Here is a 13,924-nt window from a genome sequence, read left to right as displayed (position 1 = left end):
ATACTTAACATTGGCTAGACCACCTAGAGGGCAGCTTTATCTTTACGACGCGTATCTCTACGGAAACTACGTAAATTTACAGCGAAGGGCAAAGCGTAGGTTCGTGAATCGGCGTAACTAGTCATTTGCATATTCTACGCCGACCGCATAGGAATCGCCACCTAGCGGCCGGCCTAGAATTGCAGCCTAAGATCCGACGGTGTAAGTCACTTACACCTGTCGGATCTTAGGGAGATCTATGCGTAACCTCATTCTATGAATCAGGCGCATAGATACGACCTTCGTATCTCAGAGATACGACGGCGTATCAGGAGATACGCAGTCGTATCTCTTTTATGAATCTGGCCCCAAGAGTAACTATTATTCATAGCAAGCAACCAGGTGTAACTATCACCCATAGCAACTAACTAGGTGTAACTATTAGCAACTAGTGTTGAGCAGAATATGCCATATTCGATTTCGCGATATATCTCGAATATATATTCGAATATTCGAGATATATTCGCTAAATTCGAATATTCGTGATATTTTATCGAAATTAAATGATTGCGATTTTTCGCTATTGCGAATGCGAAAATAATTGCGATTTTTTGATAACTGCGGTAGGAGCACTCTGATTGGCTCAGAATATTCGTGATATTTTATCGAAATATCGCAACATGCGAATGCGATATTTATTGCGCAATTTCGAGAAATGCTGGAGGAGCGCTCTGATTGGCTCAGAATATTCGTGATATTTTATCGAAATATCGCAACATGCGAATGCGATATTTATTGCGCAATTTCGACAAATGCTGTAGGAGCACTCTGATTGGCTCAGAATATTCGTGATATTTTACAATACAAAATAATTGCGAATATTCGGCAAATGCGGAAGGAGCACTCTGATTGGCTCAGAATATTCGTGATATTTTACAATACAAAATAATTGCGAATATTCGGCAAATGCGGAAGGAGCACTCTGATTGGCTCAGAATATTCTTGATATTTTACAATACAAAATAATTGCGAATATTCGGCAAATGCGGAAGGAGCACTCTGATTGGCTCAGAATATTCTTGATATTTTACAATAGAAAATAAAAAGTGTTTTGCATTGGTGGTGATTCTTTACTCTATCCATCTGTCACAGCCGTTTGTCAATCAAACACCTTGAAGATTGAACACGTTCATGCTGCATGCTTTGGACTTTTTTTCACTTCACATATCAAAGACATTTTTATGAAAGATTATTTTTCTATTATTGGGACTATATTTCTTTATATATTTGTTTCACTGTGTATTTCACAAGTTATTTGCGCTTGCTTATTTTATAATTTGCCCACATGTCTTGTCACTAGACATATTTTTTATTCTTGTAGAGCGACTCCATTTTCTGTCTTGTATTAATTTATGTTGTATAACATTTTTGAGTTGCTGCTGTATTCTCCCCTTTTTTAAGGTATGCGCAATTTTTTCCTTCTTACAAAAAATAATAATATCAAACATACAAATATTCATAACATACACATACACAAAGCCCCCCCCCTTTTGCATCAGAGACAATCAGAGTTCTCCTACCACAGTTATCGAAAATTCGCAATCATTTTCGCATTCGCAATAGCGAAAAATCGCAATTTTTTTCTTTTCAATTTGGCAACATAAAAGGATCGCCTCAGCTTAGCTACTCGGCCCAGGGTCTCTAATCATACCAGCAATGCTTTTAGACGTCGATAGGATGTGATCTGTTTTAAAAATCAAATTGAAAAAATGCGAATATTCGGAATTGCGAATATTCACCGCGAAATTCGAAATATAGCGCGATTTCTCGAATATGCTATATTCGAGTCGAATATTCGCAATGCGAATATTCGTGAGCAACACTATTAGCAACCAAATGTAACCATCACCTATAGTAACCAACCAAGTGTAGGTTATATCCATCGCAACCAACCAAGTGTAACTATCACTTGAAACATCCAAGTGTCAGCATTACTCATAGCAACCTAGTGTAACTATCACTTATAGCATCCAACTAAGTGTCAGCATCACTCATAGCAACCAACCAAGTTTACCTATCACCCATAGCAACCAACCAAGTGTCGCTATCATTCATAGCAACCTAGTGTAACTATGGTCCATAGCAATAAACCAAGTCTCAGTATCACTCATAGCAACCAACCAAGTTTAACTATCACCCATAGCAACTAACTAGGTGTAACTATTGACCATAGCAACAAAATTTAACCACCACCCATAGTAACCAACCAAGTGTAACTTATATCCATTGCAACCAACCAAGTGTAATGATCACCCGTAACAACCAAGATTAAATATTACCCATAGCAATCCACCAAGTGTAATTTTCACCCATAGCAGCCAACCAAGTGTTACTATTACTCATAGCAACCTAGTGTAACTATCACCTATAGCATCCAACTAAGTGTCAGTATCACTCATAGCAACCAACCACGTTTAACTATCACCCATAGAAGCCAACCAAATGTTACTATTACTCATCGCAAGCTAGTGAAAATATCGTCCATAGCAACCAACCAAGTGTAACTATTGAAAATAAATATTAGTTACTCTGGACGAATCATCCTTCTTTAAGGTCTCCCAACAGCTGCCCATTCAGATACCTGAAGACACCATGATACACGAGAGACGGGTTATTATGCATTTGTGTGGTATCTGATTTTACTGAAAAAGTCATACAGTATCTATTGGTTTACAGAACAATAGAAAGGGGAGGGGCTGATTTATGGTTACATGACTACGAAACAAAACAGGTTTTGTTCATCACTTACCAGAAGATGGATACCTGGTCATAAAGGTTGCCTGGGGTTAAAAAACGGATTCCAGGCTTGACCAACGACATAACAAACATACAAACAAACATTCTTACATACCTATACAGATACATGGAGATACAATACAAGAGGGAATATACAGTTAAGCCAGGCATAATATATTTCAGATGACGGCATAATTCATATAAATTACCGTATTTATCGCGGTATAACGCGCTCCCGCGTATACCGCGCACCCCTAAAGTTGCCCTGAATCCTGTGGAAAAAATCTATTTTTTTGTACTTACAGTTTTGGTGTCTTGTGCGGCGTCCATCGGCAGCCTAGTCAGGTCCGGCGTCCGTCTGCGGCTTCGGGTGTCCTCTTCGTCGGGTCCGGCATCCTTCTGCGGCTTCGGGTGTCCTCTTCGTCGGGTCCGGCGTCCGTCTGCGGCTTCGAGTGTCCTCTTCGTCGGGTCCGGCGTCCTTCTGCGGCGTCCTCCCCGCTCGTTTCCCGCGCCGAGTTTGAATACTGCGCCGACATATACCGAGCGCAGTACACTCGTGTATCGTTGGGCAGACTCGGCAACTCTCGCGCTGACGTCCTGTACGCTCAGGACGTCAGCGCGATAGGCGCCGAGACTGCCTGAAGATACACGAGTGTACTGCGCTCTGTATATGCCGGCGCAGTATTCAAACTCGTGGCGGGAAAGCGGATATCGGCGTATACCGCGCACCCACGATTTTGCCCTGATTTTCAGGGCAAAATAGTGTGCGGTATACGCAGATAAATACGGTAATACAATCACCCATAGCAACCAGCCTTCTACAAGGGATTGTACTGCCTGTTATAGGATTTGGTTCTGTTTTCTGGCTGTGTTCCTGGAAGACAGATCCAGTTCTGACATCAGTACTGAGTGAATGAAATGATCCCCCTCCTCTCCAGAGAGAGAATGAAGCCTCGTACACACGACCTAGGAACTCGACGGGTGAAACACATCGTTTTGCTCGTCGAGTTCCTTGTTAGGCTGTCGAGGAACTCGACAAGCCAATTTTCTCTATTCCCATCGAGGAAATAGAGAACATGGTCTCTTTTTGGCTCGTCGAGTTCCTCGACAGTTTCCTCGTCGAAAAATGTACACACGACCGGTTTCCTCGGCAAAAAAAAAACCCAGCAAGTTTCTTGCTGGTTTTTGCCGAGAAACTCGGTCGTGTGTACGAGGCCTGAGACATTGATCACAGTGACAGCTGGGACCCAAATTTTCCATCTCCCGCAGGCCAGGCCCATCCCCGCACCGCACACTCACACCACCATCATTGGAAGGCCTGTGAGCTCCATAACATGACAGTGAGGAAGAGCAGAGTCCTCACAATGTAAATCTCCCTCAGCCTGTTCTCCCTACATGGCCAGCCGGGGGACATTTTCCCACCAGGAATATAAAACATTCGGCAGGATGAGCTCATGCCCATTCCTAACATAAGGAGGAAGCTGCCATCACCATAATAGGAGAACAGTAGCAGATATGTCTCTAGTGATAGTGTTGCCATCAGCCCCCTCTGTCTCATCTAGCATATTAACCACTTCCATACCGGGCACATATACCCCCCTCCTGACCAGGTGAAATTTCAGCTTCCGGCACTGCGTCGCTTTAACTGACAATTGCGCGGTCGTGCGACGTGGCTCCCAAACAAAATTGGCGTCCTTTTTTCCCCACAAATAGAGCTTTCTTTTGGTGGTATTTGATCACCTCTGCGGTTTTTATTTTTTGCGCTATAAAACAAAAAAAGCAACAATTTTGAAAAAAAATTCACTATTTTTTACTTGTTGCTATAATAAATAGCCAAATTTTTTTTCCCCAAATTTTTTTTCTCAGTTTAGGTCGATACGTATTCTTCTACATATTTTTGGTAAAAAAAAAAAAATAAATAAAAAAAAAAAAAATCGCAATAAGCGCTTACAAAATATGGGACAGAATTATTATTATTATTTTTTTTTATTTTTTACTAGTAATGGCGGCGATCTGCGATTTTTTTTATTGGGACTGCGACATTATGGCGGACACATCGGACACTTTTGACACATTTTTGGCGCCATTCACATTTATACTGCTATCAGTGCTATAAAAATGCACTAATTACTGTATAAATGTGACTGGCATTGAAGGGGTTAACACTAGGGGGTGAGGAAGGGGTTAAATGTGTATCCTGTATTGTGTTCTAACTGTGGGGGGAGGGGGGGTGACTGGGGGAGGTAACCGATCTGTGTCCCTATGTACAAGGGACACAGATCGGTCTCCTCTGTCCCCTGACAGGACGTGGAGCTCTGTGTTTACACACAGAGCTCCACGTCCCTGCTCTGTCACTGCTGATCGTGGGTGCCTGGCGGACATCGCGACTGCCAGGCACGCGCATCAGCATCTCGGGGACGCGCCGGGCGCGCGCGCGCCCCCCAGTGGCCGTAGGAATCCAGGACGTCAATTGACGTCCTGTTGAGTTTCCAGAGCCACTGTGAAGCCGTCATTTTACATGCGGCGGTATTCTAGTGGTTAAAGAAGATCTAAACCCGATCATTAAAATGTTAGCCCAAGCCTTGTTTCCAGTCTTTTTGAATCTTCAGCTTTTAATAAAATAATACCTGGTGATCCTGCCATAAACATCCTTGCTCAGTTACTTCCTGTTATTGGGTGACAGCCCTCTTTCTATTGTAGGTCTGTATTGTTACCCTTTTACATGCTTTTATGGTGAAGGCTACAAGTGGCTGTGTTTATGTACATTGCACAGGAATGGTCCACCGTTGTCACCATCAAGAAGCTGGCCATATGAATAGAGTTTGGGACTAAGGCCCCGTACACACGACCGAGTTTCTCGGCAGAATTCAGCCAGAAACTCGGTCGGAGCTGGATTCTGCCGAGAAACTCGGTCGTGTGTACACTTTTCAGCGAGGAACCCGTCGAGGAACTCGTCGGGCTGAAAAGAGAACATGTTCTCTATCTCCTCATTGTTCAATGAGGAAAGTCGGCCTGCCGAGCTCCTCGGCGGCTTCCACACTGAACTCGCCGAGGAACTCGATGTGTTTGGCACGTCGAGTTCCTCGGACGTGTGTACGGGGCCTGAGGGGACCCAAAGGACCAAAAAAATGGGGGGCAAGCTTGAGGACTATATCGGTACTATAGAGGAAAGTAAATTTGTGTCCCCTATGTCCACTTTCTACTATTGATTGCAGTGTTGCATGAATTTTTGGATGTTATACAGCTTTGGATTTTATCCTTTGTTCATTTTGTTTCAATAAATCGCCTATCAGAGTGCGGCAGTCCAGGAACATTTATTTTTTCCACCTATTATTTACATCTGTCTGTTTTATATCACTTCCGGAAGACGGCTATTGCTGTCTTTCCAGAAGCTTCAGGTCTAAGCATTTTCCACAATAGAGGCGGTGCAGCTGCTATGCCCGCCCCCTCCCCATTCTGCCCAGTCACAGAAGCCTTTGTAAGTGTAATTTCTGTCTGCTGCTTCCCTCTCTGCTATCAGAATGAATCACTTCTGACAAGTTTTCCTGACACCAAGAGAAAAATGGTAACAAGGGAGGGATCTCTAGCACACCGACTGTGATTGACAGCCTCAGTTCTGTTCCTGTGTGTTGTGTGGAGGGCCCTTCCTTCCAATCAGCTCTCACTGAGCTCTGCAGTGTGTAATTCCAGTTCTACGCCCCCTTTTTTCTGAAAGCTTTATAAATTCTAGACCTTGAACGGCTCTGGAGAAGAGAAGGCTGCAGGTAAACAGGTACAACCTTTGTAGGAGGATTTGTATCATCCAGGGGCCAGATTCAGATAGAGATACGACGGTGTATCTCCTGACACACAATCGTATCTCTAAGTTCCGTCGGTCGGATCTATGCGCCTGATTCATAGAATCAGGTTCCGCATAGATCTCCCTAAGATCCGACAGGTGTAAGTGACTTACACCGTCGGATCCTAGGATGCAATCTCATGCTGGCCGCTAGGTGTCGCTTCCGTTTGTATACGCAAGGAATATGCAAATGAGGAGTTACGCCGATTCAGAAACGAACGACCGCCCGGCGCTTTATTTTTTTTACGTCGTTTGCGTTTGGCTTTTTCCAGCGTATAGTTACCCCTGCTATATGCGGCGTATCCTATGGTAAGTATGGCCGTCGTTCCTGGGTCGAAGTTTTAATTTTTTACGTTGTTTGCGTAAGTCGTTCGCGAATACGGATGAGCGTAATTTACGTTCACGTCGAAACCAATGACGTCCTAGCGACGTCATTTAGAGCAATGCAAGCTGGGAAATTTAGCAGACGGCGCATGCGCAGTTCGTTCGGCGCAGATGACGCGCCTGATTTAAATGTTACACACCCCCTAGCCGCGGAATTTGAATTCGGCCGGGGGATTTATGATACGCCGCCGCAACTTTAGAGGCAAGTGTTTTCTGAATAAAGCACTTGCCTCAAAAACTTGCGCCGGCGTAACGTAAATCATATAGGTAACGCGGATCTAAAGATCCGCTGACCTATCTGAATCTGGCCCCAGGTGTATAATTTGAGCCAGTCACTTCACTGGGTACTACTTTTCAGAACATGAGGGAGTGAGTGGGTCCCTTTGGGAATATCCAGAGCACTAGGTTATGATGGTGATATGGGTGGTGACACCCTTCAGAATTCAGTAGATATACGTAGCAAGTCAACCTTGAGCCGAGGGAGTCCTAGACCGAGTCAGATGATTACTCTTCCAAGCTGCCAGATTGAGCATGTGCGTTATATTATGTCATGTGATATATACATATGTTCTCACCAACATTTACCAACCCTGTCCTTCTCCCAGGTTGCAAGAAGAGATTCAGCTTAAAGAAGATGCCGAGAATAACCTGTCGGCCTTCAGAGCGGTAAGTTATCCTTCCACGTCTCTCTAAAACGCTCTCCATGCATCTCAATAGACCCTTTCACATTGAGGCGTTGCGCTGGCGGGGCGTTGAGAAAAGTCTTGCAAGCAGCATCTTTGGAGCAGCTTTTGGGCGCTGAAAAAAAAAACGCTCCAAAAAAGCCCCTCTCCATTGAAATGAATTGAAAGCGCTGTAAAAACGCCTGAATAGCGCCTAAAATCTGCTCTGAGCTGTAGAAAAGTCACATGATCTCCCAAAAATGTAAACAAGAAAGCAAAAAAAAGAGCATCTACAACAGCAGGACTGAAATTGCCCATGCTTCAACAACGCTGGAAAAACGCTGTTAACTGCTTGCCGACTGCCCACCATCGTTTTACGGCGGCAAGTCGGCTCCCCTGCACGAGAGCACGTTATATAACGTCGGCTCTCGCGCAGGCCACTAGGGGCGCGCGCGCGCCCCCGACTCCCGTGCAGGTGCCCGGCAGGCGCGATCGCCGCCGGGCACACGCGATCGCTCATTACAGAGCGAGGACCGGGAGCTGTGTGTGTAAACACACAGCTCCCGGTCCTGTCAGGGGGGGAAATGCTGATCCTCTGTTCATACAATGTATGAACAGAAGATCAGTCATTTCCCCTAGTGAGGCCACTCCCCCTACAGTTAGAACACACCCAGGGAACATACTTAACCCCTTCCCTGCCCCTCTAGTGTTAACCCCTTCACTGCCAGTGGCATTTTTATAGTAATCCAATGCATTTGTATAGCACTGATCGCTATAAAAATGACAATGGTCCCAAAAATGTGTCAAAAGTGTCCGAAGTGTCCGCCATAATGTCGCAGTACCGAAAAAAAAAAATCGATGATCGCCGTCATTACTAGTAAAAAAAAAAATATTAATAAAAATGCCATAAAAATACCCCCTATTTTGTAAACGCTATAACTTTTGCGCAAACCAATCAATAAACGCTTATTGCGATTTTTTTTACGAAAAATATGTAGAAGAATACGTATCGTCCTAAACTGAGGTAAAACATTTTTTTTATATATTTTTGGGGGATATTTATTACAGCAAAAAGTAAAAAATATATTTTTTTTTCAAAATTGACACTCTTTTTTTGTTTATAGCGCAAAAACTAAAAACCGCAGAGGTGATCAAATACCACCAAAAGAAAACTATATTTGTGGGGAAAAAAGGACGCCAATTTTGTTTGGGAGCCACATCACACGACCACGCAATTGTCAGTTAAAGCGACGCAGTGCCGAATCACAAAAAGTGCTCTGGTCTTTGGGCAGCAATATGGTCCGGGGGTTAAGTGGTTAAAACGCCCCCAGCGGTGTGTTAATTTTACCGCTAGCACCCTAAAAACACGGTAAAAACTTGGTAATAGCGCTAAAGGCGTTTTAGGGCATTTTTGCAGCTCCTCAGTGTGAAAGGGCTCTAACAAAAGTATTATACCTGCCTGATTTATATTGTTTTTTTATCTGTCCACAATCCCTTGCAATGCAGAAATCAGACACCCCCCCTCCCCCCTCCTGCTGTCATCCGGTGCTTCTCCGGGCTCTCCCTTGCCATTGGGGGCCCGGAGAACAAATCAGCCGGCGCCAGATGACAACCATAGAGATTTCCGGTGACCAGATGGTCACCAGTCATCTCTATGACCGTCGTAGGCCCGGACACAAAGTTATGACGTCACGCCCGGGCCCCAGATGTAAACAAAGCCGCGATCGCGGCTGTCAGCATGAGATCAGTGAATTTTTTTTCTCGATCTCATGCTTTCCAGCCTGGAGGAGAGATGTGAGGTCCTATTGACCCCGCATCTCTCCATAAAGAGGACCTGTCACGATAGATTCCTATTACAAGGGATGTTTACATTCCTTGTAATAGGAATAAAAGTGATCAAAAAAGTTTAAATGTAAAAAAAAGTGTAAAAATATAAAAAATTAAGTAATATAAAAATAATAATAATAAAAAAATTAAAACGCCCCTGTCCCCGGTAGCTCGCGCTCTGAAGCGAACACACATGTAAGTCCCGCCCACATATGTAAACGCTGTTCAAACCACACATGTGAGGTATCACTGTGTGCTTAGAGCGCAAGAAAAAATTCTAGCACTAGACCTCCTCTGTAACGCTAAACTGGTGACAGGAGATCGCCCGGCGCTCGTGGGAGACGGCCGCCCTGTATTGTGACAAGGTGGCAGCAATGATGGGCGGGGGGTGATGGGCTGTTCGGTATTCGCTGGATAAGACGCACAGGCTTTTCTCCCTATTTTTTTGGGGGGGGGAAGTGCGTCTTATGGAGCGAAAAATACGGTACATAGATATGGCAAAGAATCGAAATACAAGCTCCAGGGACTACCGTGATAGGGTCACCGCAGCAAGTTGCACGAACCATACCCGACGCGTTTCAGGAAACTCCTTCTTCAGGGATGTGTAGAGCAATCTTGTTTCTATCTTTAAAAACAGACAAAAAATGATAATAAATAACATGTACAGAAAAACATGTGTATATACATGTATGCAGAATATACAGCCATTAGTTATTAAAAAGTACAGGTATTTGAAGAAAATATAGATGAATATAGAGGAACACTTACATGTTGCCAAAATAAAAGTACATGTCACAGCCACAGAGTGATTTTGTAAAAACCAAACAGCCATGTCCCAACAACGATCCGATTGGTGCAGCCGGAGGCCTCCAGAGGGAGAAGATAGTGAGCAACCAGCGAGACCAGTATAGGATAAAATACAGCCACAAGGGGCACACAGCTCCTTGAGAGGGCTTCTTTCCGAGGTTTGGCTGCCAGGGGTAGTGATCTGGCGACTGAGAGGGCTCTGCGTGCCAGCTGTGGCACACGTACCAAAGGTTCGCCATCGCTGCTCTAGAGTGTGGCTAGAGAATGTAAATAAAAAGAGTGTCCAGTAGAAAGTATTCTGCCATGTAAAAATAACAAGTTTAGCTGTGTGTTTTGTAAACCATGTTTAACTGTTTGATTGGAATTCCATGTGTTGCCGTCTAAAGACTTGCCAATTTCCTGACTTTTTCAGGATGTAGATGCCGCTACCCTGGCCCGTATTGATCTGGAGAGACGCATCGAGTCTCTGCAGGAGGAGATTGCATTCCTAAAGAAGATTCACGAAGAGGTAAGACTTTGAATGGAATGGTTGGAACTTCTTCATATGCCCCTTCTAGGGAAATGAATAGGGGATTATGGGGGTACAAGCAGTAATCCCATACCGGGCCCAAGCTCTGATGGGGGTCTGGGCCCAGCAGGGGCTGTCTGAGTTGAGTTGAGAGGTATCTTGATATATCGCGGTCTTACCCCGAAGGGTCCCGACGCGGGACGTGGGTGTCCTCCCTGCTACCAATTTTTGCGTAGCACACAGTACAGTCAGCCATAAAATCTCTGCTTGACTGATTGTGCTTGTTAGCACTCTGTGGGGCTCAGAAGCACTGAAAACCAAACTGGGACAATGGCATGGGTAATGATGACAGCTTGACATCACCCATGCCAACAAAATTGTCTCTAATCTATTCTATGCTTCCAAGTCCTGAACATTGATGGTCACAAAGGTTGGTGGGGGGTTTGTGGTTAGGGGACCCAGTCAGATAAGCTATATAGAGACCCTGTGATTTTCACTGGTGGTCCTGGTCCCTGTGGAGGGGGTTCCTGTTCTGGTTATACTTCATATTTCCATTGCACACATTCCGGGACAAGCTCTGAAATTTGGGTGCTGCAGCAACAACCAGCTGGATACTGGTTCAAGTCACAATCAAGATATTTGCCAGCATACCATGGAACGATGTGAATAGCGTCCAAAGGGATAATTTATTGCATGATTACAACACAAGGAGAGTGCAACGTTTCGTAGTCACGCAGGACCCCTTCGTCAGGCATGTGTCACATGCCTGACGAAGGGGTCCTGCGTGACTCTGAAACGTTGCACTCTCCTTGTGTTATGATCATGCAATAAATGATCCATCTGGACGCTGTTCACGTCGTTCCATGGTGTGCTGGCAAATATCTTCATTGTTCCTGTTCTGGTTGACACCTGTTATCAGGGTAGAAAATGAGGGGAACGCAGATAGCAATAATATCCCGACAACCTGCTTTAATCCACTACAAAACATTTTTCGCCCAGGTTCACACTGGGCTGCGGGAGTGAAGCCGTGCGAGTTCAGCTGAGTCCCGCTGGCAGTACCGATTTCGGCCGCGATTTAAGAGACATCTGTCCAGGTTTCTGCACAGATGTCAATGTAAATCGCGGCCCGAAATCGCAAAAAGTAGTACAGGAACTACTGTTTGAAATCGGTGTAGCGCCGCAGATGCGGCGTCGCACCGATTAGAACGGTGTCATTGCCGGCAAATGCCGCCGATTTGAGATGCGATTTGACATGTGAAATCGCATTTCTCAAATCGTACCCAGTGTGAACCTGGGCAGAGCGCAGAGTTCCTCCTGGAGGGATTCCCCCACTCTTCCTCTCACATAAAAAACAGATGGGAAAGGGAACAGATCCCCCAAACCGGGATCCAGAAAGCTATAAAAAGTTGACCTCTACCACTAACCTTTCCCGCCTCAATCTAAAACTAAAAAACTTGGCTGGAGTTGGAAAGCGCCAACAAGACTTGAGGCTTGTTTTGGCAATTCAAACCATGGACCTTGCCTAGAATTTTTCAGGTTCTCAGATAACATCTCTTGTGTCTTCGCAGGAAATCCGCGATCTTCAGGCACAACTTCAAGAGCAGCACGTGCAGGTAGAGATGGATATTGCCAAACCAGACTTAACTGCAGCTCTCAGAGATATCCGCGCACAGTACGAGAACATTGCCGCCAAGAACGTCTCTGAGGCTGAAGAATGGTACAAATCCAAGGTATGGAAATGTAGCGGTTGTGGTACCCCTGAAGGGGCCGCAGATGGATGATGATGAAACTTGATAAAAGCATAGTCACTGTACCTCCTTATAACAGCAACACAGGTGATGATGATGACCAGGATTCTTTCCGGATTGTCTTGGAGACAGTCTAGGACTTTGTTCCTCCACCCAATCTGTATTGTTCTTCCACCCAATCTGTATTGTTTTTCCACTGATCTGTATTGTTCTTCCACCCAATCTGTATTGTTCTTTCACCCAATCTGTATTGTTCTTCCACCCAATCTGTATTGTTTTTCCACTGATCTGTATTGTTCTTCCACCCAATCTGTATTGTTCTTTCACCCAATCTGTATTGTTCTTCCACCCAATCTGTATTGTTCTTTCACCCAATCTGTATTGTTCTTCCACCCAATCTGTATTGTTTTTCCACTGATCTGTATTGTTCTTCCACCCAATCTGTATTGTTTTTCCACTGATCTGTATTGTTCTTCCACCCAATCTGTATTGTTCTTTCACCCAATCTGTATTGTTCTTCCACCCAATCTGTATTGTTCTTTCACCCAATCTGTATTGTTCTTCCACCCAATCTGTATTGTTTTTCCACTGATCTGTATTGTTCTTCCACCCAATCTGTATTGTTCTTCCACCCAATCTGTATTGTTCTTTCACCCGATCTGTATTGTTCTTCCACCCAATCTGTATTGTTCTTCCACTGATCTGTATTGTTCTTCCACTCAATCTGTATTGTTCTTTCACCCAATCTGTATTGTTCTTCCACCCAATCTGTATTGTTCTTCCACTGATCTGTATTGTTCTTCCACCCAATCTGTATTGTTCTTCCACCCAGTCTGTATTGTTCTTCCACCCAGTCTGTATTGTTCTTCCACCCAATCTCACAGCAGTCTCTAATTACAGGTAACAGACCTCAACCAAGCTGCACAGAAAAATAACGATGCTTTGCGCCAGTCCAAGCAAGAACTCATGGAATATCGCCACCAGATTCAGTCCTACACTTGTGAGATTGACTCCCTTAAAGGCACAGTAAGTTTTATACCCAATGTTGGCCGTTACCGATACTGAGTTTACAGTATATGGCTTCCTCTCAGGCTAAAACAGAGTCTCTTTATTCTCAGAATGAATCCCTGTTGCGCCAGATGCGGGACCTGGAGGAAAGGTTCTCAGGAGAGGCAGCCGGCTACCAGGATTCCATCTCAAGGCTAGAGGAAGAAATCCGCAATCTCAAGGACGATATGGCAAGGCACCTCCGGGAATACCAGGATCTGCTGAATGTTAAGATGGCACTGGACGTCGAGATTGCCACATACCGTAAACTGTTGGAAGGAGAGGAGAGCAGGTAAGGCGCGCTTACATTCTGACGTTAGGACTGTCC

The 13,924-nt window shown here is 44.7% G+C and overlaps 1 protein-coding gene across 2 annotated transcripts in view; it reads left to right on the top strand.

The window, feature by feature from the left end:
* Positions 1–13,924, top strand: part of DES (desmin) — a 45,522-nt gene that overhangs the window by 15,530 nt on the left and 16,068 nt on the right. For both annotated transcript variants that reach the window (XM_040358130.1, XM_040358131.1), the window contains exons 2-6: positions 7,603–7,663; positions 10,706–10,801; positions 12,370–12,531; positions 13,450–13,575; positions 13,668–13,888. In XM_040358130.1, the coding sequence (XP_040214064.1) occupies positions 7,603–7,663; positions 10,706–10,801; positions 12,370–12,531; positions 13,450–13,575; positions 13,668–13,888 (666 nt within the window). The remainder of the gene's footprint in view (positions 1–7,602; positions 7,664–10,705; positions 10,802–12,369; positions 12,532–13,449; positions 13,576–13,667; positions 13,889–13,924) is intronic.

Source organism: Rana temporaria, chromosome 6, assembly GCF_905171775.1.
Source record: "Rana temporaria chromosome 6, aRanTem1.1, whole genome shotgun sequence".
Taxonomy (NCBI): Eukaryota; Metazoa; Chordata; class Amphibia; order Anura; family Ranidae; genus Rana; species Rana temporaria.
This window is presented reverse-complemented; position numbering and strand designations above follow the sequence as displayed.